The sequence below is a fragment of the Microtus ochrogaster genome, linkage group LG4, assembly GCF_000317375.1.
Source record: "Microtus ochrogaster isolate Prairie Vole_2 linkage group LG4, MicOch1.0, whole genome shotgun sequence".
NCBI classification, from domain to species: Eukaryota; Metazoa; Chordata; class Mammalia; order Rodentia; family Cricetidae; genus Microtus; species Microtus ochrogaster.
The window spans coordinates 30,529,534-30,554,005 of record NC_022030.1 but is presented as its reverse complement, the minus strand read 5'-3'; the positions used below and the strand labels follow the sequence as shown (position 1 = coordinate 30,554,005).

The 24,472-nt window shown below is 37.5% G+C and overlaps 1 protein-coding gene across 1 annotated transcript in view; it reads right to left on the bottom strand.

The window, feature by feature from the left end:
• LOC102001939 overlaps positions 1-23,965 on the bottom strand; it is a 105,659-nt gene extending 81,694 nt beyond the window's left edge. The window contains exons 1-5 of the mRNA XM_005361396.1: positions 23,935-23,965; positions 20,955-23,279; positions 18,435-18,626; positions 7,507-7,674; positions 1,183-1,284 (exon numbers count right to left, since the gene is read on the bottom strand). Coding sequence (XP_005361453.1) covers positions 1,183-1,284; positions 7,507-7,674; positions 18,435-18,626; positions 20,955-23,279; positions 23,935-23,965 — 2,818 coding nt within the window. The remainder of the gene's footprint in view (positions 1-1,182; positions 1,285-7,506; positions 7,675-18,434; positions 18,627-20,954; positions 23,280-23,934) is intronic.
• Positions 23,966-24,472: the final 507 nt, after the last annotated feature.

The window sequence follows — 24,472 nt, the reverse complement described above, 5'->3', positions numbered from 1 at the left end:
CCTTAAATAAATAACCCCTTTATTATACTCTATTTGGAGCTAGTGTGGGATTATTTGATTCACATTCCCATTTATCTAGTGTGTTTACCTTCATATATACATATATGCATATACATGGAGAACAAATATAAATTACTTTGTTCAGAACATTTATCTTTAACGAATACTACTCCTTTCATCCCTGGTATACAACATGGGATTTATATTTAAATGCAAATTAATCAATTTACACTCTTAAATTATAAGAAATTTAAATCACTTCCTCTAAAACATTCATGAATATGAATGAAATAGATATCCAAATACATGACACCCCCTTAAGTTTAAAATAAAATTAATACTGGGGTTCCCAGTCCCAACTGATACGTCTACAGTAAGACTCCTCCACACAAGGCTCAGGAAACATTGAAGAAGAAGGGATGGAAAGATTGCAAGAACCAGATATCAGGAAGTCTGCTGTGAGAGTATGTCTTTTAGAGATGACAAGTAAGTCATGACAATATGGCTGCCTCAACAAATCCTGAGCAATTTTAACACCCGTAGATACCACAACATGGATGGGAGAAATCTCACAAGGCTCCTACCCATAGATGAAATCAGTTAATGACTGGTTGAGAAATAGAGAAATAGTCTTCTGAAAAAATGAGCCCCTTAATTTGTTATCCAATAACAAATGGTTAGTTCTGAAACCATATGCATAAAAACAACACAAAGTGGAATGAGCAGGTTGTATTTATATATGAATTAATGTATATATAGCAATAATAATAATAAAAAGACCAGGAATAAGACAGGGAGCTGGAGGGTATGGAGAAGTTCAATGGAGGAGAGGGATGATATAATACTTTAGTTAAGAATAAAATTTGAAAAGGATACAAGAAGAGACATGATGGATATAATTCAGTGCAAGTATAACTCCCAGGATCTTTTGCATAGCAAGAAACAGTCAGCATCTCTGTTTTTATCAGAGGAGTGCACTTCATATAGGAAGTCTGGACTTCAAAATAATATGTGGTCATGGTAGGATCACTTCTCAATATTGTTTGGCAACCACTCTTAGAAGTTGCTTTTACTGTACATGTGCATGTTACAAGATGGAGAGAGGGCAGGTTATTTTGTACGTTTTGACAGGGGTGAGAAGACTGTTGTGGTATGAATTGAACTTGTTGTGATAGCACTTACTGGTATCCACTTCAGTTACCACGATTGGTTTGGAGAACTGAATCCGGAATCCCCAGGGATAATCTCCGGTTCCTTTGAATAGTCTCACAGTTCGCTCTCGAACTGCAAGAAAGCAAAGGATGAATTGCTTTGAGTTGTCATTCAGTGCTACACACTGCTACAGAACTGTAAAAGTGGCATGTTTGCCTTACTGATTGCATGTCAGGCCTAATAGAACGGTTTCCAAGCAATGCTAGGCAATAGACTGCAATAAATATACGTGACTATAATCATATACATTTTTTTACCAAATTCTATTGATGTGACTCTAATCATATACATTTTTGCTGACTAATATTTTTATTAAATTAATTATTTTCCTAAAATTATCCTTTCTCATTTAACGTATCTATACTCACATAAATAAAATTTGGTAATGCAGAATATATAGATAAAATTTCTGAGAACAAATGCATAATATGTAGATTAATAATTAAGTAGCAGTAAAGATGTTTTATTCCACAGTAAGCTATATTTAGAAATTACTTTTCACTAATTCTTTAGAATCATGAGGCCGTTTAATTAGAATTATTGTATTTTTATTACTAGTTTCAGCATCAACAATTATTAAAGTGCTTTTGTCATTATTATTAACAATGAAATTTCCATTTGCAAATATTAACGTGTTATTTTCTATATTATTGAAGGAACATATTCTAGAAAAGAATACATTAATTATACAAAACTCTGCATTTCATTGTTATAGTTTTATAATGTGGTATAATTTAATCTTCACAACAGATGATGATGATGATTACTATTTAGAGAAGAGACTTTTGAGAGGTAGAGTGGTTAAGTACTCATGTCAAGAAAGTAAAGCTTACCGCTGCTGGGCAGCAATATACCTTAGGTTTCAGCCTTAAGTACTCTGCACACAGGTCTAGCAATGCGGAGTTGCTTAGATTATATAAATAAGAGAACTTATTACAACATTATTCATGAAAAAAAAAGAAAACTAAAACAGTCCACAAACTGAAGTTTTACAGGAGCCTAGAAAAGTAAAAGACCTGTCTCACTCTGAAAAATACAAGAGCAATTGGCATTGGAGAGGTTGGGACATGCAGGTTTGCCTACATTGTCAATGGAGAATCCTAAGCTCTTCATAGTAACGTACATGGATTTTTACAGTCACCAAGCTAACTTCAATTACTGTAGCCCAGTTTTTTCCTCCTATAATTGTTTTCTCCCTACTACCTTCACAGCTTCTTTTCTGTATCATGTTCTCTGGTGTGTGTGTGTGTGTGTGTGTGTGTGTGTGTGTGTGTGTTTAGTGTGTGTGTTTAGTGTGTGTGTTCCTCACAACTTCTGCTTGTTTACCAGTTTAACTTCTTCACAACATCAATCCATTCATTGACCGTCTTGACTTTTCTCTACCTTCAGGCACATTTCCCTTTATGCCCACTCTGAAGAACAGCCTCACAGATCAGTCTTCTCTGTTCAGAAGGATTAGGGGCTGCTATTCCTCAGAAACGGGGAAAAAGCTGAACTCCAGATTGTGAACATCATGGGCATTTTGCCTTGGAGACTTGTAAACAGTAAGTAAAGAGCAAGAGATAATAAAATATAACTAATGACTTTCCCAAGCCTCAGAAGAACATTCTAAACAGTAGTTCAGCTCCCAAGTACTTGTGTAAATGCTTGGCAAGTATAAGATAAGAATTTCAAGCTATTGAAAAGAGTAGGGTAACCTAACATCTTAAAATGGAAATTTAACAGAATTCCCTTTCATACAAAGTAAGAATGTGTTATAATTTCTGAGTAATATATTTTGCTGCCTTTTCTCAACCTGCTGCTCCCTTTTCTTCTGTGGATATTAGTTGGTTACTTCTTAGATTCAGATCCTTCTCCAGGCTGAAGTGGAAAGAATTTTCTCTTTTGTACAGTGGCCTTATCTTAAAGTCCACATCCAAGGGTACTATTTGTACCCATGTGTAGACAAAATAAAGGCAGAATTAAAAGCACAGAGGATGTCAAAGAAACTTGTGAGTCTTTGAAGTGATGGACAACAATGCTCCTGAAGGTAGTGAAAGACCTTAGTTTGGTCCTTCACATGTTGTAGAGCCTTTTCTTCAACATGGCTGACAGATGGTCTTAGATGCATGTCTCCTAACATTAGCAAAAACATTATTCATTATAAATTTTTTTTTTTTTATTTTTCGAGACAGGATTTCTCAGTAGCTTTTGGTTCCTTTCCTGGAACTAGCTCTTGTAGACCAGGCTGGCCTTGAACTCACAGAGATCTGCCTGCCTCTGCCTCCCGAGTGCTGGGATTAAAGGCATGCACCACCACCGCCCGGCTACTCATTATAAATTTATATTACTTTGCAGAGCTTGTAAAATGATTTGCTTGATTTTTCTCTCAGATATTCTGGGATGAATCATTATATTTCTTGTGAGAAGCAACAAATATAGCAGAAGGCAAAGCTTTCTGCTCAGGCATGCTCAGTTGTGACCACCTGTTTGGTCAGATAAGGAAGACAAGCATCTGATACAAACAAGGAGACATTCATCCATTTTCACAGGTTCATTGCAGTCCAAAGAAGAGTCATTAATTTGCAAACATTTGCTGCACACTGTTTTTCTGCAAGGCACTTTCTTATATAATAGGATTGTAGTAGAAAGGTCAGAGAAGGACCATTTTCCATTTCTTTTTGAAGCTTTAGTGCTTACACTGACAATGGGATGAAAGGGTACAGTGTCTTCATGTGGATTCTGGAAGGGATGTTTGTTTTTGTGAAATGCCTGAAGAAAACATGCTGCTCTCTTTTTGTCAAGAAAATCATAACAATATTGCCGAGGTGTTCTATGGATTCTGGTTCTGAAGTTCTGTGTTCTGCAATGCTCTGTGTTTCTGGGAAAGTTTGTTACTCATTAAGGGAATTCTCTCTTGGCATTAACTATTTGGACAGTGTCTTATTGGATCTCATAATTTAAGAGGCAGAACTGGGAAATTCAAGGACTAAGGAATTAATATTTCAACACTCTGAGATAGGCTGCTAGCTAATCAGCACAAAAAGAAAAGCAGAAATCCATTTCTGACTGTTGTAACAATAATTTCTAATATCTCTACTTTTCAAGGTTTCTTGTTCCCTCTAGGTTACTCTCTTGATGCTGTCTTCGGCTTTTGACAGATCGATTTACCCAGCACATATTTGATTAATGGAAGATTTTTATGTGCTGATTCAAATCAAATCACATTTATTGTTTTGTTTTTATATTTCATGAGATTATTAAAATAGCTATTGCTTTCAAGGTCGTGTTTCTGTGGTTTAGGTTTTTCAATCAAGCAAACTGAATGTCAACAACATGTATGGAAGAATAAACATTTCCATAAAGTCTTTAAACGGTGAGCTCATCTGTAGAACTCTCCTGTGGGAGGACAAAATCAACATGTTGGTAGCGTGTTCCTCTCCCATTCTGAAGACAATTTTCTCATATTTTAAGATTTATAGTTTTTCCTTTCCCATGGCACTATCTAGTGAATAATCTATAAGTGCCACACAGCTGCTGAGGAGCTACAAATGAATGTCATTGTTGTTTCACAGACTGTGGATGTATCGTCAAGTAATTTATCCCTCTAGACAATACTTTCTTGGCATCATATTGTTGGCCTGAAAAATACAAATAAAGAGCAAATATTTCTATAAAAATAATGAAACTCACACACCAAAACATCCTACATCTTTAAGGTTGCTACAGCAATGTAGCTTTGCAGGAAGAGACACCTTGGTTTGACTATTTTCCAACTCAGAACTAGGAAATTAAGGATTGAGCTTTATTTATAAGTCTAAAATCTATTTTCCTTTATAACACATGTAGATTATCATTTCAGGATTTTAAAAATATTATGAGGTAGTTAAAATGTTTTATTTAAAAACTGTCCATTTGCCTGTGGCTCACTTTCCAAATGTCTACATTAATTTTTTGATCTCCCAGTGCTACTCAGTCAAGAAAATGTGTACATCCTAGCATAAGTAAGTGATGTAGCAGATTCCAGGGGAAAAAGTTAGTCAAAAATATTTGTTCCTTTAGTAAGTATATTATGTAATTAAATTGTGTAAAATTTACACATGAATATACAAATATATTTATGTGAATATACTTACTATTCTGCACAAAATGAAATAGCCAAGGGATAGAAATAGCGAAGATATATAAAAAATTCAATTTCATTTTCGTGTCCATAATTTCAAGTTTTATAATGCTTTAAATCATGGATAAAAATATCAATGAGTATCTTCTTATAGTAACGTGGCTGGCGTTACTCAATACTCACTCCACAGTACTTCTTACTTGTTCCACTTACAGTGTCTTATCCATTCACTCAACACCATGAATTGCCTTTCTAAGATGAGACAGGTCCATAGTCGGTGCCTGGTCTCCATCAGCTAGTTTGATAGATTCCTGGCCACGAGGCTCCTACTTTAAATCTGGGATTCTTCTATTATACTACAAACTCAAATAAAAATTATACATAGAAACCTTAATTTTTTTAAGATTACTCTTGGATCATCATCATTGATCTTGTAGCTTTTCTGATTTATCTTATTTCCTTCTCATAAGAAAACTTGCTATAAATTTGTCACATTTAATGTTCTTTTGTGAGGCAAGTTTTATGGACCCCAAGATGAACTTATACTCACCATGAAATCAAGGCTGATTTTGGTTTCTTTTTAATAAAAATTATTTTTACTACTTTTAAATTGTGTATTCCTGTGTATTTGGGTGGGGTATATGCATGTGTATAGGTGCCTATGGAGGTCAGAGGCTTTTGAGTACCCTGCATGAGGAGTTATATGTGAGCTCTCTGACATGCGTGCTGGCAACCTCACTACAGTCCTCTGAAGAACAGTGTGCACTCTACTGACTCATTTCTCTGGTTGCAACCTGGCTTCCACTTCCTGCATGCAGAATCTTGGGTATATACCATTATCCTCAATTTCAATTATCTATTTTCTCCAAATCTGGAGTTACTCTTCTGAAGAAAAAGCTCTTTTTTGATTTGTGAGATATATATTTACATAATTTCCCCCCTTCCTCTCCTTCACTCTATGTGTCCCCATCCCTCCCAACTCCCTCTCAAATTCATGGCCTCTTATTCTCTTATTATTAATGTTACACATACACCTACAAATTTAGAAATACAATATGATGGACTCAGTCCGCTAGTGCTGTTCATAAACATAAATGCTTAGGTCTATCTATTTGGAATTATATGACCTATCATTAGGCTTGTCTCTGAAGAGTATTGATTTTTCCCTCTCTCAGCATCCACTGATTACCTGTAACTTTTCATCTAGGAGTAGAGGCCATATGGGATTTTCCCCATTCATGCTGGCATGTTAATCACTGTTGTCTTAGCTAGGATTTCTAATTGATGAAATATCATGACCAAAAAGGAAATCGGAAGGATAGAGTTTATTTAGCTTACACTTCCACATTGCTGTTCACCAATGAAGGAATTCAGGATAGGAACTCAAACAGGGCAGGATCCTGGAGACAGGAGCTGATACAGAGTCCATGGAGGGTTGCTGCTTACTGGCTTGCTTCTCATGGTTTGCTCAGGCTGCTTTCTTATAGAACCCAGGACCACCAGCCCAGAGATGGCACCACCCATAGTGGGTTGGGCCCTCCCCATGATAACTAATTGAGAAAATGACTTACAGCTGACTATCAATGAGGCTTTTCCCCAAGTGAGGCTCCTTCCTCTCAGATACTCTAGCTTGTGTCATGTTGACACACAAAACCAGCCAGTACAGTTGATTCTTCCATCTTAGTTAGGATTTCTATCTATTGCCATGAAGAGATACCATAACCATGGCAACACTTAGAAAAGGAAACAGTTAATTGAGATGGTGGCTTACAATTTCAGAGATTCAGTCCGTTATTATCATAGTGGGACTTGGTGGCATGCAGATAGACATGGTACTGGAGAGGCAGCTGGGTTCTACAGCTTGCAAACAATGGGAAGTGGTCCGAGACACTGGGTGTCACTGGAGCATATATGAGACCCCAAAGCCTGCCTCTGCAGTAACACAGTTCCTCCAGTAAAGCCACACACACTCCAAAAAAGCCACAACTCTTAATAGTGCCGCTTTCTTTGGGAGACATTTTCTTTTAAACCACCACACCTGATAACATACTTTTTCAGGAATAGCTTTTAAAATAGTTTCCATTTAATAATTTTAGATTTTTAAACTCATGTCAACTTCCCATATTCTTCAGTACTCAGTGGCTATCAGTTTTCTAAGTCACATGCATCTTGCTGTAACCGAAAGTCCTTACCAGCTACTGGTCTTGGCTTTTTACTAAGACACCTGGGGCTGTCTTCAGGGTTCCCATCATCACCCCGGAAAACCCATGCTGTTGAATGAAAATTCTCTGTGTAGAATCCTTTCTCTTCAATATCAATTCGAAAGCCAAAATCCACAGAATGAGCATCATCTGAAGTAACTGAGGAATAGAAAAGTTGAGAAATCAAGTTATAGCTTGGCAAGAAAGAAGATCCAGTGCTCTCGTGGCCAAAATAAAAAAGCTTGCAGATATGGATAGGGAGGTGAGGTCCCTTTAAATAAAGAACAGCATCCTGAGATATAAGCAGCTAAGTTTGCTGCGCATTTCTCTTGGGAATAATTTACATATTCTTAAAATATCATAGCAAAATAAATATTCCTATGGCTGTAGAGAAGGGCTAGCAATTAAGAGCATGCAAGTTCAGTTCCCAGCACCTACATCTAGTGGCTCAAATCTGACTGTAACTTTAGCTCCTGGGATCTTTCACCCTCTGCTGGCCTTCACATGCATTGCACCGACATGCACACACACACACACACACACACACACACACACACACACACACACACAAAATAAAATGAATCTTAAAAAATACAAATATTGCTTCAGAGTCTGTGTTATGGGAGCTTGGAAAGTAGATAAAGTATGGAAATACTTTAGTCAAAGAAAAATGCTTGCCTTGAAAAGCAATATATTACTATTTAGAGGTCAGATTGAAACCAGGTAAGAATAGGAAATTAACTTTAAGGATCCACTTCAAAATTCCATGTAGGGGCTGGTGAGATGGCTCAGTGGTTAAGAGCACTGACTGCTCCTCCAGAGGACCCAGGTTCAATTCCCAGCACCCACATGGCAGCTCACAGCTGTCTGTAGCTCCAGTTCAAGAGAATTTGACATCGTTACACCAATGTGCATGAAATAAAGTTGTAAAAAAAAAAATTAAAAAAACCCACCAAAATTCCATGTACAAGGAAAAAGATTGCCAAGTAAAAAAATCATGTCCCTCTCTTTGTGCTAGAAGAGACAGTAGTAAGTGTATTTCTAGAAATCTTACCATGGGTTTACAGGAATAGTTTCATCTATTAGATCTATAAATGCTTAGTGCTTTCTCTGTGTGTAGGCATATCTTGGATCCTGTGTAAAGTTGTGTCCATAAAAGAAATGAGCTTGTCTTTCCAAATTACCTTCCTTTTTTCTTTGTGCTCTGGTTAGGAGGTTCAAACCTGAGAAAAACCCTCCTCCAAGCCTTTTAGTTTTTCATGCAGACAGGGTTGAAAAATCACACTTCAGCATCAAACGTTAATTTCAAGAAAACTACATTTGCATTCTTAAATAGCATTAGGAGTCAGGGGTATAAAGAACACAACTACTCTCTCTGTTTTTTAAGACAGAAAGCACAGGCTGACCTCCCAATGTCCTGTTCCTCCTGACTCATCTCCCCAAATCCTGGGACTAAGTCCTGGGATTATAGGTAAATGCTGCAGCAAACCTCCTTAAAGCATAATAGAACACCTTACTTCCTTCTCTGGTTCTACTCATACACAGGAGTAGTTCCCCACCTTTCTCAGAAAGTCTCCGGGTGAAATCTCTTACTCCCCTCAACACAACTGAGACTTCTGCTATGGGTTAGGTAGATAAGTTAGTCCCTTTCCCACCTCCCTAGACAACTATTGGTCTTCTGATCTCTGAGTTTTCCCTCTGGAGAATCGTTCTTCATGGTTCTTGTTCATCTCCACTTTTGCTTTCTTAGTACTAGACTTAAAAGAATAATTCTTAGTCATTGTCCTGACCCAGAGGCAGATGAACAATAGATTTCAAACTTCTCCATTTACTTATCTTCTGTGAGACTGTACTAGACATTTGACGGCTTGGGTGGTTTCAGGCACATTTGCTCACTCGCTGAATTGATTTGAAATAAATGCTCTCCTCTTTTGAACCAGGAGCAATTTTGTGTACACTGGGGATAGAATGATGAATGAGACAGAGGTCGTGGTGTGGTGCAAGGGTTCAGAGAAAGCCAGAGCAGCTAGCTGTAAACAGAGGCATATCTAGGAAGTATATCACTATAATCCATTCAGAGAATCAGGTGAGGAAGAGGAGGTGGATACACAGGGGGAAGGAAGCACTTTTGTCATAACAATTTAAGTCTAAATGACAAATTTGACACCTTTTGAGTATTAATGTAACACCCAAAGTGTAAAACTACTACATCTGTTCTACTAGGGAGGTTCCAGTCAGAATGTAGGTGCACTATGAAGAGTGTATAGAATCATATAGAATTAAAATAGGTTAAATAGATATCCATCCTAACAGGATTTTGCTTTTACATTTGGACCCTATCTCCAGATACCTTATAATATTTTTACAAATACTCTAAAGTCCCCTAAAGTAGGAAATCTTAAATAAATGTATTCAGAATATGATACTTTCTTCCAAATAGCATGTTTTAAAACCCTTTAAGTTGTTTTAAATAAATCTAAGTGTAACATTTGATTGGGAGAGGAAAAGTAAGCCAAAAGTTTTACAATAATGGCTTTCTGAGCTCTATGGATAAATTAAAGCGTTGTTTTCAGCTATAATAGGACTTTCGAAAGTTTTAGGTACATTTTTCTATATTCTGTACCTCAAAAATTCAGTTCATAAATGTTCATTGACATATCTCACACAGATTTCCTGGACAACTGGTTTATCGACACTGTTTTTCCCTTCAGCAGTAAATGCCTGTATCGGATGTGCAGTCCTTCCTTGGCATGTGAGGGGCTGAGGGCAGGGCTTTATGTGGATCTTTGCTTTTATCAATATGTATGAGGATGATCAAACAGCTCACTTACTTACCAACAGATGTGATTCTGTGGATGAGTAGCTCTGTAGTCACTCAGTTAGCAAGACAGAGCTAATGAACATACCCTTACATAAGCGGAGACATAAAATTGGTGTTAAACGCCAATGAAGCAGCAAGCCACACACCTGCTAAAAATTTATAGCTGCTCGAGGGCTCAGCATCTGCTCCACGTTGAACCATGGTCTATGCAGGCTAGTCCAAATAACTCTTTGTCAGAAAAAGGTTGCTACCAAATTAGGTTTGCTAGATTAAACACTTAATAAATGAGCATTTCAAACATGAGTTATTAAATGTTTTGATATTAGTGAAATTGCATCTTAACTCTTTCTTTATCAGAAAAATACAGGTATGTTCTTTTCCTTTCATTTGAAATTTTGTTCTCATAATAATAATAATAGTGATGAATAATAATAATTATTAATACTTTTTTAAAAAAGGACCAGAACATGAGCACCTTAGGTACCCATACGCTTTTTTTTTCTATTATAGGAGGTGGTATAGAAAGATGCAAGGCCCTGTTTGATTGTCCCAAAGAGCCAAGGATTTTATTTGAGTTTCAAACAGATCCAGTAATTTGCTGTTTTTCATAAGAGTGTATGTTCCAGTTAGACTGTCTATAGTTGAAATTCAGTTCTAAGGCTAATTATGTGTAGCTGAATGACTTTGGACCCATCCCTTATCCTCTGCATGAGGCCCTGATTAGCACAATGAGGTTTAAATACAGAACATAACTCATAATTTTACAGGGAATGTCAACGAGAAAGCACATGGTAAGTGGTTTAGCATAGAACCTGGCATCAAGTAGGCACATCACCATCCCTAGGCCTTGCTATTAAAAGTTTTTAGATATTTCATTTTATATTAGATAGATTTTTATTTTACTTTATGTGTATGAGCTTTATATGCATGTATGTGTGTGTAACATGTACATGCCTGGTGCCCACAGAAGTTGGAAGAGGGCAGGGAAGCCTGGGGAATTCCATATGGTTTTGAAACATCTAATGGGTGATTGGAATAAACATGGGTCCCTTGCAATAGCTCTTAACCTCTCAAATACTCTCCAGTCCTCTCAGCTTTTATTATAGAAATTAGAATTAATTCCCTTGCTTCCTCTCTTTTATCTTCCTCCCTTCCTCCTTTCATTCCGTCCCTCTCTTCTCCTTCCTTCCTTTATTCCTTCTTTCTTTCCTTCCTTCCTTCCTTCCTTCCTTCCTTCCTTCCTTCCTTCCTTAATTCCTTCCCTTCCTCCCTCCATCATTCTCTCTCTCTTATTTCTTCCTAATTTCTTTATCAATGGGCAACTATCATCTTAAAAGTACAGTTCTATAATAATTTTATTAACTGAGTGAAGAATGAGAAATGTTATGAAGTATTATAACATGATTAAATCCAAATTTCTGTCACTTCTGATTGTAATACAGGAGCATTAAAGATTATAAAAATCAGAGACCCATTTCCCAGTCCCTTACCACTTCCATTACTAACCTGCAAGTTATTTATCTGGTACACCTTAGTCAGCATTGCCCACAGTCAGGTGGATTGATCAACTGTGTCAACACACATAAACATGTCATTCTTAATGTCTTTTCCAGTTATCACATAGGAAGTCAGAGATGAGCGAGCTTAACAGAGTGAAAATGCCAGCTGTAATGATGCTCAATAAAGCTGTCAGGTTTTACATCATATATTAGTAGCATGAGCTGAGTCTACACATGAGAAAAGAATGCAATACTAGGCCCAGCTGCGCTGACTGAACTGCAGGCTGTACTGAAGAATTTCTCAATAACTATAGCATGCTTTCAATATGTCTGTGGCTTGGATCAGCTGAAAGAGAAGTGGCAGACTCTTGTTCTCATGCTACCATGAACAAAATTGTTAGGATAAGTTTCCATTCAAAACAAAGCTTACCCCAAAGAGAGGACAATCATTGTTTAATTAAAATTATTATGTTTGGGCATTAAATTTGAATTTACATTAGCGTTACATTAGCTGATCTTCTATTATTTCAAGTGGAGTATTGGTAAATGTTTTAAATAGCTTTCCAAATTGAAAAAAAAAACATTCTCTGATATGCCGAGCTTTCCAGTTTTCATTGTATAAATATTCCCACCATGGCCAGTATCACTGAGCTGTGATGTAGAAACCATTCACAGCCGTTTTGTGAACCACCACGAGATGACTCCAACACATGTGTTGTTTTTTCTTATTTCATGAAGTGCAAAGCAGACATGACTGTCTGTGAGCTGTAGAATGGAAGAATTTGCCACTAAAATGAAAGAACCTTGCTATAACGTCAAGTCACAGAAGGACACAATGTCCTAGAAAGAACCAGACTCAATCTGAGATCCCAAACAACCTAAGCAAAACCCTAACACCAAAATGTGAAAGCACTCCTTTGAATTGTTGGTTAAGTTTGTCCAAGAGATCCCCCAAATATTATAGACTATTGCTATTACCCTTTGCTGCTTTCCAGGGTTGACAGGTTAAACTCTAGTGTTTCAGACGCCATGCCTCAGACACAGATCCCAGAACTGGAACTGACCTGAATGGTTACAGAAAGGTCCATGAAAGCTTCCTAAGGAGGAAAGCAAGCAATAGTCTTTCACAGATGTGAGACTTCTGAATGCTTATGAATCACAATCATGACCTGGATGGTATGATAATGTAAGGTGCAGTAGTGACACATATGCCTGGGTGGTAACCAACAGGTCTCTAATCATACCCACCTGAGAGGAAGGAAACTATGCCCAGGACTGAAAATATATCCTGCTTCTCAGACATGGATCTTGGAGGAGAACCTACAACCACCACTTTACTAAACCAATATAATCCCAACTACATTCTTAATATTTGTCCTTATATTTATTGATACGTATAGTCCTTTTAACATTAAGAAACATCTCCATCTACAGAAGGAAGTAAACTACAGGATACAGCAATGATGCTTGAGATACTTTTGTCATGTTATGAGAGTGAACGACGTCAGATACCAGAAGATAGCATTGCTTGGAGGAGTGCACAGGAAAAGACAAAGAGCATATGGTCCCCAAAACGCTGGATAGAGAGCAGAAAAAAAGACCATGGAACTTTGGGTATGACAATAACACAAGCATCTAGGACTGCCCAGGATAGGAACAACTGGAGAACCACCATAAATGGGCTGCCCACACATGTTTAAGCATTCCTGGGGCATAAATGATGATGATGATGATGATGATGATGATGATGATGATGATGATGATGATGATGATGGTAATCCTTACCCTTCATCAAGGAAACTTTCTTAAAAACAGAGACCATCACAGAAGACCATGGTCATTCAAATGTAGAGCTATTCAGCCCAATCCCATCTATAAAACACTCCTGCACCTAAAAGTGCTCAGGGAACTTTGCAGAAAATGGGGTGAGCATATTGTAAAAGTTTGAAAAATCACGAAGCTGTCTGTGAGATTGTGTTTTCTAGGAATGTCAGAAGCTACACTCAAAGTCTCACCAACATGACTGCCTAGATGTGAGCTGAACAAGGACAACAATAAACATGCTATAGAGATGGAGGAACGCCCAGGAGGACTCAGCCCTTCACAAAGAACTACAGAGAACTAAGGAATGCTGACTGGGGAAGAGTACACCAATTGCTTATTTCATTACTGACAGGTAGCCCTGACACATGCAACATCACACTGAGCAAGTTGTGTAGGAAGAATATCCATGTGTGGAAATATATACATGGCCATGTGAAAACAGACAATTGAAAAAGAGGCCATGAATTTGAAAGAGAGCAAGGAGTAGTATACATCAACAAGAAAAAAGGAGCAAGGAGAATATCTATCAGCAACGAGTATATCAGTGGTCAGGAGGGTGGGAAGGTAAAGAGGAAAATGATGTAATTATCTTTTAATCTCAAAGAATAAGTGAAGTTATTACAAAAGAAAAACATCAAACCAATGAAACGAAATAAGCCAAAATAGCCTGACAATTCTTTAAGAGAAACCAACAGCAGACAATACATTCCTTTGGACTCTTTCTACCTTTAAAATTCTTTATACTGGTATTCATGTTTCCTCTAAACCACTAATTCATAACTCTTACCTATTATAACCAAGATCTCACATTGAAAAATCTTAAAAATTTTCAAATTCCAATAAATTTCAACTTTGTCCCTCTACTTCTGAGTAACTCTAAAGGCTATGTTGGGGGGTATTACTTATCCTTATAGGCATAATAACCCAGAACTGGCTTATTTATAGGTGGTTTACAACAGCATCAGAATGTGAAGTGCTTGTTTACAATAAGATTATGGCAGAAAAAAGATGGTGCCCTCTAATGGATAACTTAAAGATAATTAGAACATTCACAAAATTTGGACAGGCTTTAAGGAAACCAAGTATGCTAAATTTGAATTGATAATAGCTTACCTAAGGACAAAAAACGAGTGGGTAACATCAGTTCCAAGAACTTAACATCACAGAATGCAGTATTGTGTGGGTTACTGTATAGGAACATTCTATACAGAGAGAGAGAGAGAGAGAGAGAGAGAGAGAGAGAGAGAGAGAGAGAGAGAGAGAAAGCACCCATGCCCTCCCACACAGAAAGACCAGGAGCAATATTGTTTGGACGTAATTCACATCAGTAGTCTCTTGATATTACTACCAACCAAATCTAATAAAAAGCCAGAGAGCCCCTTGACATAGGTCAAAGAGGAGAGACTCTTGTGCTAGAGAAAAAGCATTAGAAGTGTAGAAAAGAATTCCATAGGGGCAAATGAAAGGTATTTTCTGTGATGATTTCAAGAGAGTGGAGTAGGCACAGACTATAGCCTCTCATTTTGATACAAATGCTATAAAACATGAGTGTAATTATCTCCTAATTTCTGCAGGGTTTAGATTAGAAACATTGGATGTTCAGTTCCACATATTTAGAAGCAGCATTTATATCTGAACTCTGTGCACAATAAAAGAATGAGGTGTTTAGAAGTCCAGATAAGTGTTAGAGAAAGGATAATCTATCCCCCACCCTCTCTCTGTGTAGTGTGTTGTAAGATGTATAAATGAGTTTATAAACAGGAGAAGAATTCACATTATGCCACGAGCTATGTATCACCTGACACTCAGATACAGTCTGTAAACTATGATGTGAAATCTCAGCATTGACTATATTTGAGTGTTTTGGTACAGGATTATATGAATATCACCAAGAAGGTCGAAATGTGAAAAGACAAGAACTAGAGAGACCCAAGGTATAAACAAGACAGTGATAATTTGGGGTACCATCAGAAACTACAAGGTAATTTCATGAATACAGTACCCCCACTTTGAGGACCACCATGATACAAGCAGCAGCAATATCTATGCCTAATCTGGAAATACAAAATGTTTGCTATTAAGGACCAGAGACACAGTAGGAAATGGAATCTCCTGGGCCAGAGCTAAACAAGTCATTGCAATAGGAGAATCATTGTAGTGGATGAAGCAGAATCAATCCACGATGTTTCATTGCCCACATAGTTTGCCCAATTGGAGGTAATGTGCCAAATAATTAATATCCAACTGAAACCCAAAGAGAGACAACAAACTCACCCCATGTGAAATGTGTATTAGCAGAAGTAGTTAGTAGCCTGTCAAAAATAAGTTTAAAATTTCATACAAAAAAGTTAATATTCTCAAAGGCATTAAAATGAGAGTCATCCAAAAAGTAAAGTTAGTTTATAAAAAATGAAAATACAGTTGCCAGACTTGGTGGTGCACACCTTCAATCCCAACACTGCCAAGGCAGAGGCAAGAAGATCTCTGTGAGTTTTCGGCAAGCCAGATCTACACAGGAAGTATAGGACAGTCAGGGCTATAGAGAGAGACCCTGCTTTATATATATTTTTTATTGTTTTTATTGAGCTACAAATTTTTATCCACTTCCTTTTCTCTCCCCTTTTTCTACCCTCTCCAATGATTCCCATGTGAGAGAGACCCTACTTCAAAGACCAAGCTCCCAACCAAATAATCCCCAAAGAATTAGAGTTGCAAAAAAAAAAAAAGAGAGATTAAAATTTCAAAACAGTAGGCAAAAACCCAAGAAGGACTTATATGTGGGCTGAATTACTAAGAAAACAGAGCATTAGATTGTCATAGACTGTGGCAAGGACAGATGAGGGGAAACATTGTAGAAAGAAGCTGTTAATGTGTGCAGGGAATGGACCCGAAAGTTAAATGTCCATTAGAAATAATGCCAGTAAGACACAGACAAAAAGAGAAAGTAATGAAAGCAGACGAACAGCTGAGAATCTATGAGCTGAAGACAGTTATGAATGAGCAAATCCCAGTGAGCTCCTGGGGCCAAGCATGACAATATATTTAAAAAACACATTCTGATATTCACACGAGAAGTCAAAAAGAATAATAAGGATGATGAGAAAAATCCTTAATGTACATGAAACAAAATAGGATTAATGACAGAAGTCATGAAAATCATATTGAACGGAAATTCTTCACTGGTACTGCTGTTAGTAGGGCAATGACCCAGTTTCTTATATGCTTTGAGTCTAGAATTCAATATCCAATTGTCACTAAAAGTTAAGAGGGCAAAAATACTTTAAGATACATAATAAATCAGTTTTTCTTTCTACATGATTTTTCTTGAAAAAGTTATTAGGCTTTTATTAAAGAAGGGAAACTAATAAACCTTGTTAAAATGGTGAGGAAAATCAATGAAACGTATTAACAATATATTTAAAAACATGTATAAGATCTCATAATATATAAATAAAACAGTTGATAAAGTAAAAAGTGGAGCATAATGCGGAAGAAAATGAACATTAGAACAAATTAGTGATGCGGTAGCAGCAGAGCCTTGGGAGTCTAATAAAAGCTGTGCGTTCTCGGGTAGGTATTTCAAGTATATATGAACAACAGGGAAGATTGGAAGTGTCAAAGACAGCAGTATATGCAGCGTATAAATGATCCAGTTCCAGTTGTAGTTCCTTGCCGCCCAACATAAAGAAAGACCTGGAGAGTTAGGTACAGCTCAATGGACAAGAATAAAAACTCTCACAACCAAATAAAGCATTGAATTTCGTTCTTTGTGATCACATGAATATAAAGTTTTGTGCTGGAAATATCACAGCATTTGATTTTTCACAGTACTTACAATCTTTCCCCACAGATATATGACTTCTTCCAAACCTTAGCTTTTGTCAGGCTCCTGTTTCATTCTGGGAAATGAACAGCACCCCTGCCTGTGATGACACTTGTGTCCTTCTGTCAGCTTGTGCCTCACTGTTCTCACCACTGTCTTTTCATAATGACATTTTCTGTAACACAACAATGTTCCGTTTCTGTTTTCTTCCTTCTAAGAAAATCGCAGTGCACTGAGGTTTAGGTATGGATGTTTTCCAAAAGCACTTTGCTTTTGTAAATTGCAAACAGCACATACCTACTAGTAAGCCAAGTCTCCTTTAATAGCAATAGCTGTAATCTCACATCCAGAGTAGTTGTAGCATCTACATTTCCTGCCCCCATGTGTCGGCCTGTGTTTTGCTTTAGTCAGTTTTCATCAGCAATAGCTTATCATCCGTTCTCAACTGCCATTGGTTGCGAGGCTGAGTTAGAATGCTGGTTAAGTTACACACTATAGCCTCAAGAAGCTCTATTTCACAAAAATGCAGATCTGTTTTAAGACACTTCATTTAAGAGATATTAAAATGAGGAGACTTTTCATATAATCAACGATATTGATTTTACCCTTTTATTTTATAATACAGATGTAGTTTTTTTTTAAAAAGTAGAACACCAATTTAACTCAATAAACAATCCCATAGCTAGCTACTTTAGTATTTAAAGAGAAAGGAAGCCTAAGCAGGTTGCTGCAGGTGTATTCTGAAGGTCATTTGCCAAGTAGAAATTCCTTAATGTGTAACAAAGAGTTGATTATTCTAAGAAGTATCATTCATTAAAAAAAAAAAAACATATAATCACCACATCACCATGTTCAAAAACCAGAATCTATATCTTAGAGATGAAGGGAAAGGAATTTAATTAAGACAGTGAGTGGCCTTTGTTGATGCTTAGAAATGCAGGCTGCTACTCACTGGAGCCTTCTGTGAAGTTGCTGATGACAGAACTACCCCCAACCGAGCTGCATCTCTTGCCATCCTTGAACTGCTGCCTCCTCCTGGCCCACTGGTCTATTGCTTCTTCCTGGGAACCATCACTGGCTCTTTCACCTCTTAGAGCCAATTCTTGCGATAGCTTTCGGGGGTTATTGTTTTCCAAATTCTGGTCTAGAAAAAAAACATATTGAATATCAAAGTGAGACACACCTTCAAGATAGGACATGAAATAGTCTTTGAAACACAGACCAAAATATCATTCAGATCCTTCATGTTCCACTTGCTAAGTTGGAGAGAGAAACAAAGATACAAATTAAGATTTATTTAGTCCCAAAGTATTGCTTTCTGTGATCACAGGCAAAGAAATTGAATTATTAGGTGAACAATATTACCAATAAATTATCACAATGCATTTAAGCTGAAAAGGATCAAAAAGAAAACCTCAAGCACATCAACATAAAATCTAGAAAGTTAATTCATTGTTTAAAATTTTACTTTTTAATACTATACAAAAGCCAAGCAACATAGATTTGAAAACTTGACTTTTTATTTATTCGGCTCCTAGAAAAAAATGAGTTTTTATAATTTTGTGTTTGTTTCCCTTTAGAATCTTCTCACATAATCAAACTGGTAGAAAATGCATGACCTGCCCTGCATATGTGTGTGTGTATGTCTGTAATACACACACACACACACACACACACACACACACACACACACACACACGTATATTTTGTTTCTGAGTTTTTACTGTGATTACTATGTGAGAAAGAAAACATAAGGAGACAAGCTAAGAATGAACCTGTTGCTATATGGACAAAGACTGGTCCAAATAGTATAAGCACCCCATGTTAAGGGCCTGAAGGAGCATGGTGGATCAAGGGTTAAGAAGTTCAAATAGGTCAGCTGTGCCTGAAACTCATTTACCAAGAGAAAAAGAGTAAAAAGATTGTAGGACAGACTTTGGATGAACCGTAGAAATGCAGGAAACAGTGGTTGCCATTGTTCACCAATGAGGACAATTTCAGTTTATTGAGAGTAATCTCATTTGATTGGGTTCCTATTTGAATTTTTAATTGTATGCAGTGTTGGGAGAGGCAGTACAGGGAACAACACACCTCTGGGGATAGGAAAACAGCTTGTGGGCGATATTCATCCAGATGTGCATGTATCTCCTCCAGGAGGCATATGTACTATAGGTTCCCTTGCAGTTCTAAAATAACTATGCACTGACACAAATCTTGATTTTTTTTTCTAAGCTCTAAAACTAGAAGCCCAAGGGAACCTCCTTCAAGTGAACAAATCTTGGAATTTATGTGTCTGCCCTGGTATCTGGAGTAATACAGGTCATGGCAAACAGTCACTGGGATCAGCAGATTTTGCATTGGGGCTTTATAAAAAGCAGAAAAATGTACAGTTTTTATAAGTTTTATATTGTTTTTAGATGATTATTTTGTATGAATCAAATTTCTTATTTTATGGCAACACATGCAATAGATAATGCTTCTTGTATTATATTTTATGCCGAAAATTTCAAAAACTTTTGAGTAATTAATTTTGCTCCTGCTTTTAAGTTATTCCATTAAAATCTTAGAGAGAATAGAGGAACAGCAAAGATGCTATCTTTCATAAGTTTCTTCATTCTCAATCCCATTTCTGAGCATATTCGGTATGCTAGCTGCAATTTGAGAGACAGTTTTTACTTATTCAATATGCATTTTTAATTTACGCTATGGAATAATGCTAACATTAAGTATCAAATAATTTGGACTCATTGAGAAGCACAAGGACCTTTTATGAAGTGACCAAAATGGTGTTTTGCTGTACCAAGATTGAAACCAGACAGACAGCATTATGTACTTAGGACAAAGCTTCCATCTTAGCCCCCTTTGAGGTCTCAGAAGTGCCTGCGTTGTATCAATTGTTTGAGCAAGACCAGGTAACACAAAACGAAGGTCAAAGGCTGCTGGAGTTAAAGGTCCAACGGGTGGTTCAGTTAGGATTAGTTAAGGGTGTTTCTGGTTTTTGTCCCTTGCTTTAATGACTATTCCATATGGCCCTAGGGACAGGAATGACCCTCTCCATGCAACACTATAGCAAGGTTAAAATCACATTTTATTACAAGCATATTCCTCCAATTCAAACATGCTTACCTTGCAAGGCTGGAAGAACTCATAGATTATTTATGAGAGGCACAGGCTAACATTTTAAAGAAAATTGATTTGCCAATATATTGATCTTTTAAAGAGAACACTTTTTATTTTATAATAAGCTACAGCTATAGCGACTTTTCTGCATACTACTTATGGGTAGGGTTGATTTATTGAGAAGAGACAGGCTGATATATTCTTGCCTGTGTTTGTCTAAGTCAAAAATGCTTAACACATCTTGCCAATAAGAAAAAGATCCCAAGCAGTAAAATGTATTTCACCCAAGACCAGCCAGGGCTCACACACATAATGATCATAAAAGCTTAACATCCTATTTAACCCATTGTACCTTTCAGAGCCTTCTGTCGCAACAGCAATACATCCACAGGGAGAGAGGAAGCTTCTGTGGGGTCATGTTTGTTCTCACTTTCTTCAGGGTTTCCTCTTGACGCAGTTTTTTGGCACTCTGCTGGCTCCTGTTGGAAGTCGTTCAGTCCAAGACTTTTGTCACCTCCATTATTATTTGGAGCTGTCTCACTGCTTAGTGTCTTATCAATAAGAAACAGCTTTTCTGTAGCACGTCCTGTACAGGCAGACTCAATGAAGTCTGGTGGCAAGTCCATTTGAGAACAGATTTCATTCTGATTCTCACCAGTTAGGTTTTCAAAATCCCTGCGGCATGTACTCTTTACCACTGTTGGTGCCTGATCGTTGTCATCTTCACCATTTTCCAGATACCCTGCTGGCTCGCTAGGGTTTCTTATTCCCACAGGACAATTAGAATCAACTGTGCCTTCGCTGCAATTTTGAGTAGTGACTTTCTGCTCTAATTCACCAGTTTTGGAGGCCATGGCTGGCATTTCTGTTCTGCTGAGGACTGTCGTCTCTACATGATTTGTACAGCTCTCTGTTTGATCCCATTCCACAGAGCTGTGTATATTGCCATGACATGGGCTCTTAGAAGTTAAGCAGCTGCAGGATGCAAGCCTGGCAATTGGATTCTGTGTGCTCTTCATTTCCAATAGCTGTGTGTTTGCAGAAGAGTCTCTATGTAACATAGCCTCATTAATGTCTCTGAAAGTCATATCACCATGTACTTTCTCCTGTTCTGTCTCAACTCCATCATATTGGCTAAAGGAAACTGTGTTCTCGGGAGTCTCTACAAGTTCTGAATGTCTGGTGACCCAGTGAGATGAACTGAGCAAAGGAGAAGGGTTCAAAATGTGTTCACTGACAGGGAAAGATATAGAACCTGAGTTAGCACAGCCTTCTGCTGGTCGAGTTCTATCGCCTCTGCAGCTGATGCCGGTTGCTTCTTTTCCCAAGAGCTGCATGGTCAGAAAAGTCAAAGAACAAAATTCAGAGTCTGAGGCATCCTTAATGGGAATTCCAGCACCTATAGTACTTAGGGGACCATTTGTTTCTGCTGTGCATGGCTGTACTTGGGAATCTGAGGTGATATTTTCCCTGACATCAGAGCTGTTTTTCCTCTCTTTATCCACATCTCTAGAATCCCCAAAAGACCTTTCACTTAAATCCATATTATTTAAACTTGTGGTCCTTAAGATTTCAGACGAGGTAGGAAGACAAGAGTCAGCTGTGAAGAAATGTTGCTTTGGGGGATTGTCTAGAATAATTTGAAGGACCTTCTGCTGAGATGTGGCAGAATCCCTGTCTTCAGAATCATCTGGGGGAAGAGGCTGTGTGTTGAGTTTCTTTTTCTCTCTCCTGAGAGGTGAGCTTGGAGAAACCACAATTTTGTCTGAATTCGCTTTCTGGGCAGTATTCACACTCCAGGGAGCATCATGCAAACCGTCTGAACTCTGGTTCTGGTTTTCAAGCCTGCAGTTTTCAGGATGATTTATGGCAGACTGTGAAAGAGACTGACAAGGTTCATTTTTAGTGCCATTCAAGGACCTTTTCCTGTGTTTTGTCGATTTTCCTATGCTTTTAGGATGAGATAAATTGATGAATATGGTCTTTTTTTTACTTACATATTCAACCATTATTTCTTTACCTACAATGCTTATGCTTATTGACGGGATATCACTTCTTGAAACCTCTCTTTTGCATGCAGATGGAACCTTACATTTTAACCCTTCTGCTAACACAGTACTGTGTTTAGGGAAGTGGCCCCGAGATCTGGAGCCTCTCTGTACTTGAACAGAATAACGCTGGTGACATGTTGGGCATCGCTTTTTCACGGGAACCTGTGCTCCTGTTTTACAGAAAACGCTTTCTGTGGTTTCCACTTGTACATTGAAAGCTCCACATTTGACTGCTGTAATAAATTTGCCTTTTGTTGGCTCAAAGGCTTCTACTGTGTTTGGAATATCCTGTGTTGTAATTTTGCCTGATAATGATTTTTCACAGTCATTAAACATGGCCACTGGTAAGACTTCCTCTAGTGGATGAGAGATGGCCAGAGGAGGGTCATCATTCTCCATCCTCTTGTGTATTTTGCTGTCAGATGGAGGTTGTTTCTCATCTTTGGGGAGAAAAGAGGAATTCTGTTTCCCACTTCTGGAAGCAGATATACGCTCATCTCCATTTGCCTTCGATTTCCCCAATGCTCCAGTCTGATGAAACACAGCCGCTGAAGTGTGTCCCTTTATGTCCTTTTCAAAATCTTTTACATTTTTTTGACATGCTTGACCAGATGGCTGAGACATACCTAAAAAGAAAGGAGAGAGGAAGGAAAAATGTTTTATGTCCACTTAAAGAGCAGATGTTTCAAATCATATGATGAATATAGGAATATCGTTTGTAAGCATTTTGGGTAACAGTTTCCTTCAGTTTTCATGAAAGTCCATTCCAAATGAATGTCTTATTTTAAATTAATTATCCCGGGGTGCATAAGAACACTTGATAGTTTAGAAAATAAACTTAATTAGGCTTTATTCAAAGACAACTTCTGAATTGGAGAAAAATGCATGCTTCAAAAGAAATGTATGTAACTAGAATCTAAAGGTAATTTCTTGATAAGAAACAAATTGACTTGTCCTGAAATTTGAATGCCGCATTAATTTAAAGACTATGTCAAACTCCATATAAATTCATAGATTTAAAAACGCTGATAGATTGGAAGAGAATCAGTACAACCTGTAGTCTGCCTTTCAAAGACATCTCATTGATTCCACTGCCTTCTAGTTTTTAAAGGGTATCTTCACAAACACAAATTCCTGTGGCATCCAGGCAATATTACAAATAAAATAGGCTTGGTGTGCATATTTAGCTCTAGCCAATAGCTGCTGCGGGAGAAACAGATCGCTTCTTGCACATTCTCTCATTTTCTAAGAAAGCACTAGACTCTCTGTTCATATTCTTACTTCTCGAGGATTGACTCACATTGTCAGACATCTCTATAAATTTGAAGCCAGTGAATGCAGAACCCACATATGACCCAGGGATTGTCAACTGGCAAGTTGTGTTCTTCTATTTCAAAATGCTAACTATTTTACTTTTACTTTATGAAGTTTGTTAGTGTGGACATGAGGCATCTGCTCTTGTACAAAATATGATGGAGAAAATAAGATAGAATATTGTATTTCAAATAATACATGAGAGATTGCTAAAGAAAACAGAAAAGAAGAATGACAATAGCTACTAGTGCCACGGCAATCAATGAAACAGATGTTCAGTGTCCATAGTGATAGGTTAAATATATTTTGTCCTTATTTTGTTTGTTTGTGCATGCATGCCATGCATGTGTGTGTATGTGTGTGAGTGTGTGTGTGACAGAGAGAGAAAGACAGAGAGAGAGAGAGAGAGAGAGAGAGAGAGAGAAAGCAAGCAAGCCATGACATGCATGTGGAGGTCAGTGATCAACTTGCAGTTTGCCCCAGAGACTCAGGTCACAAACTTTGG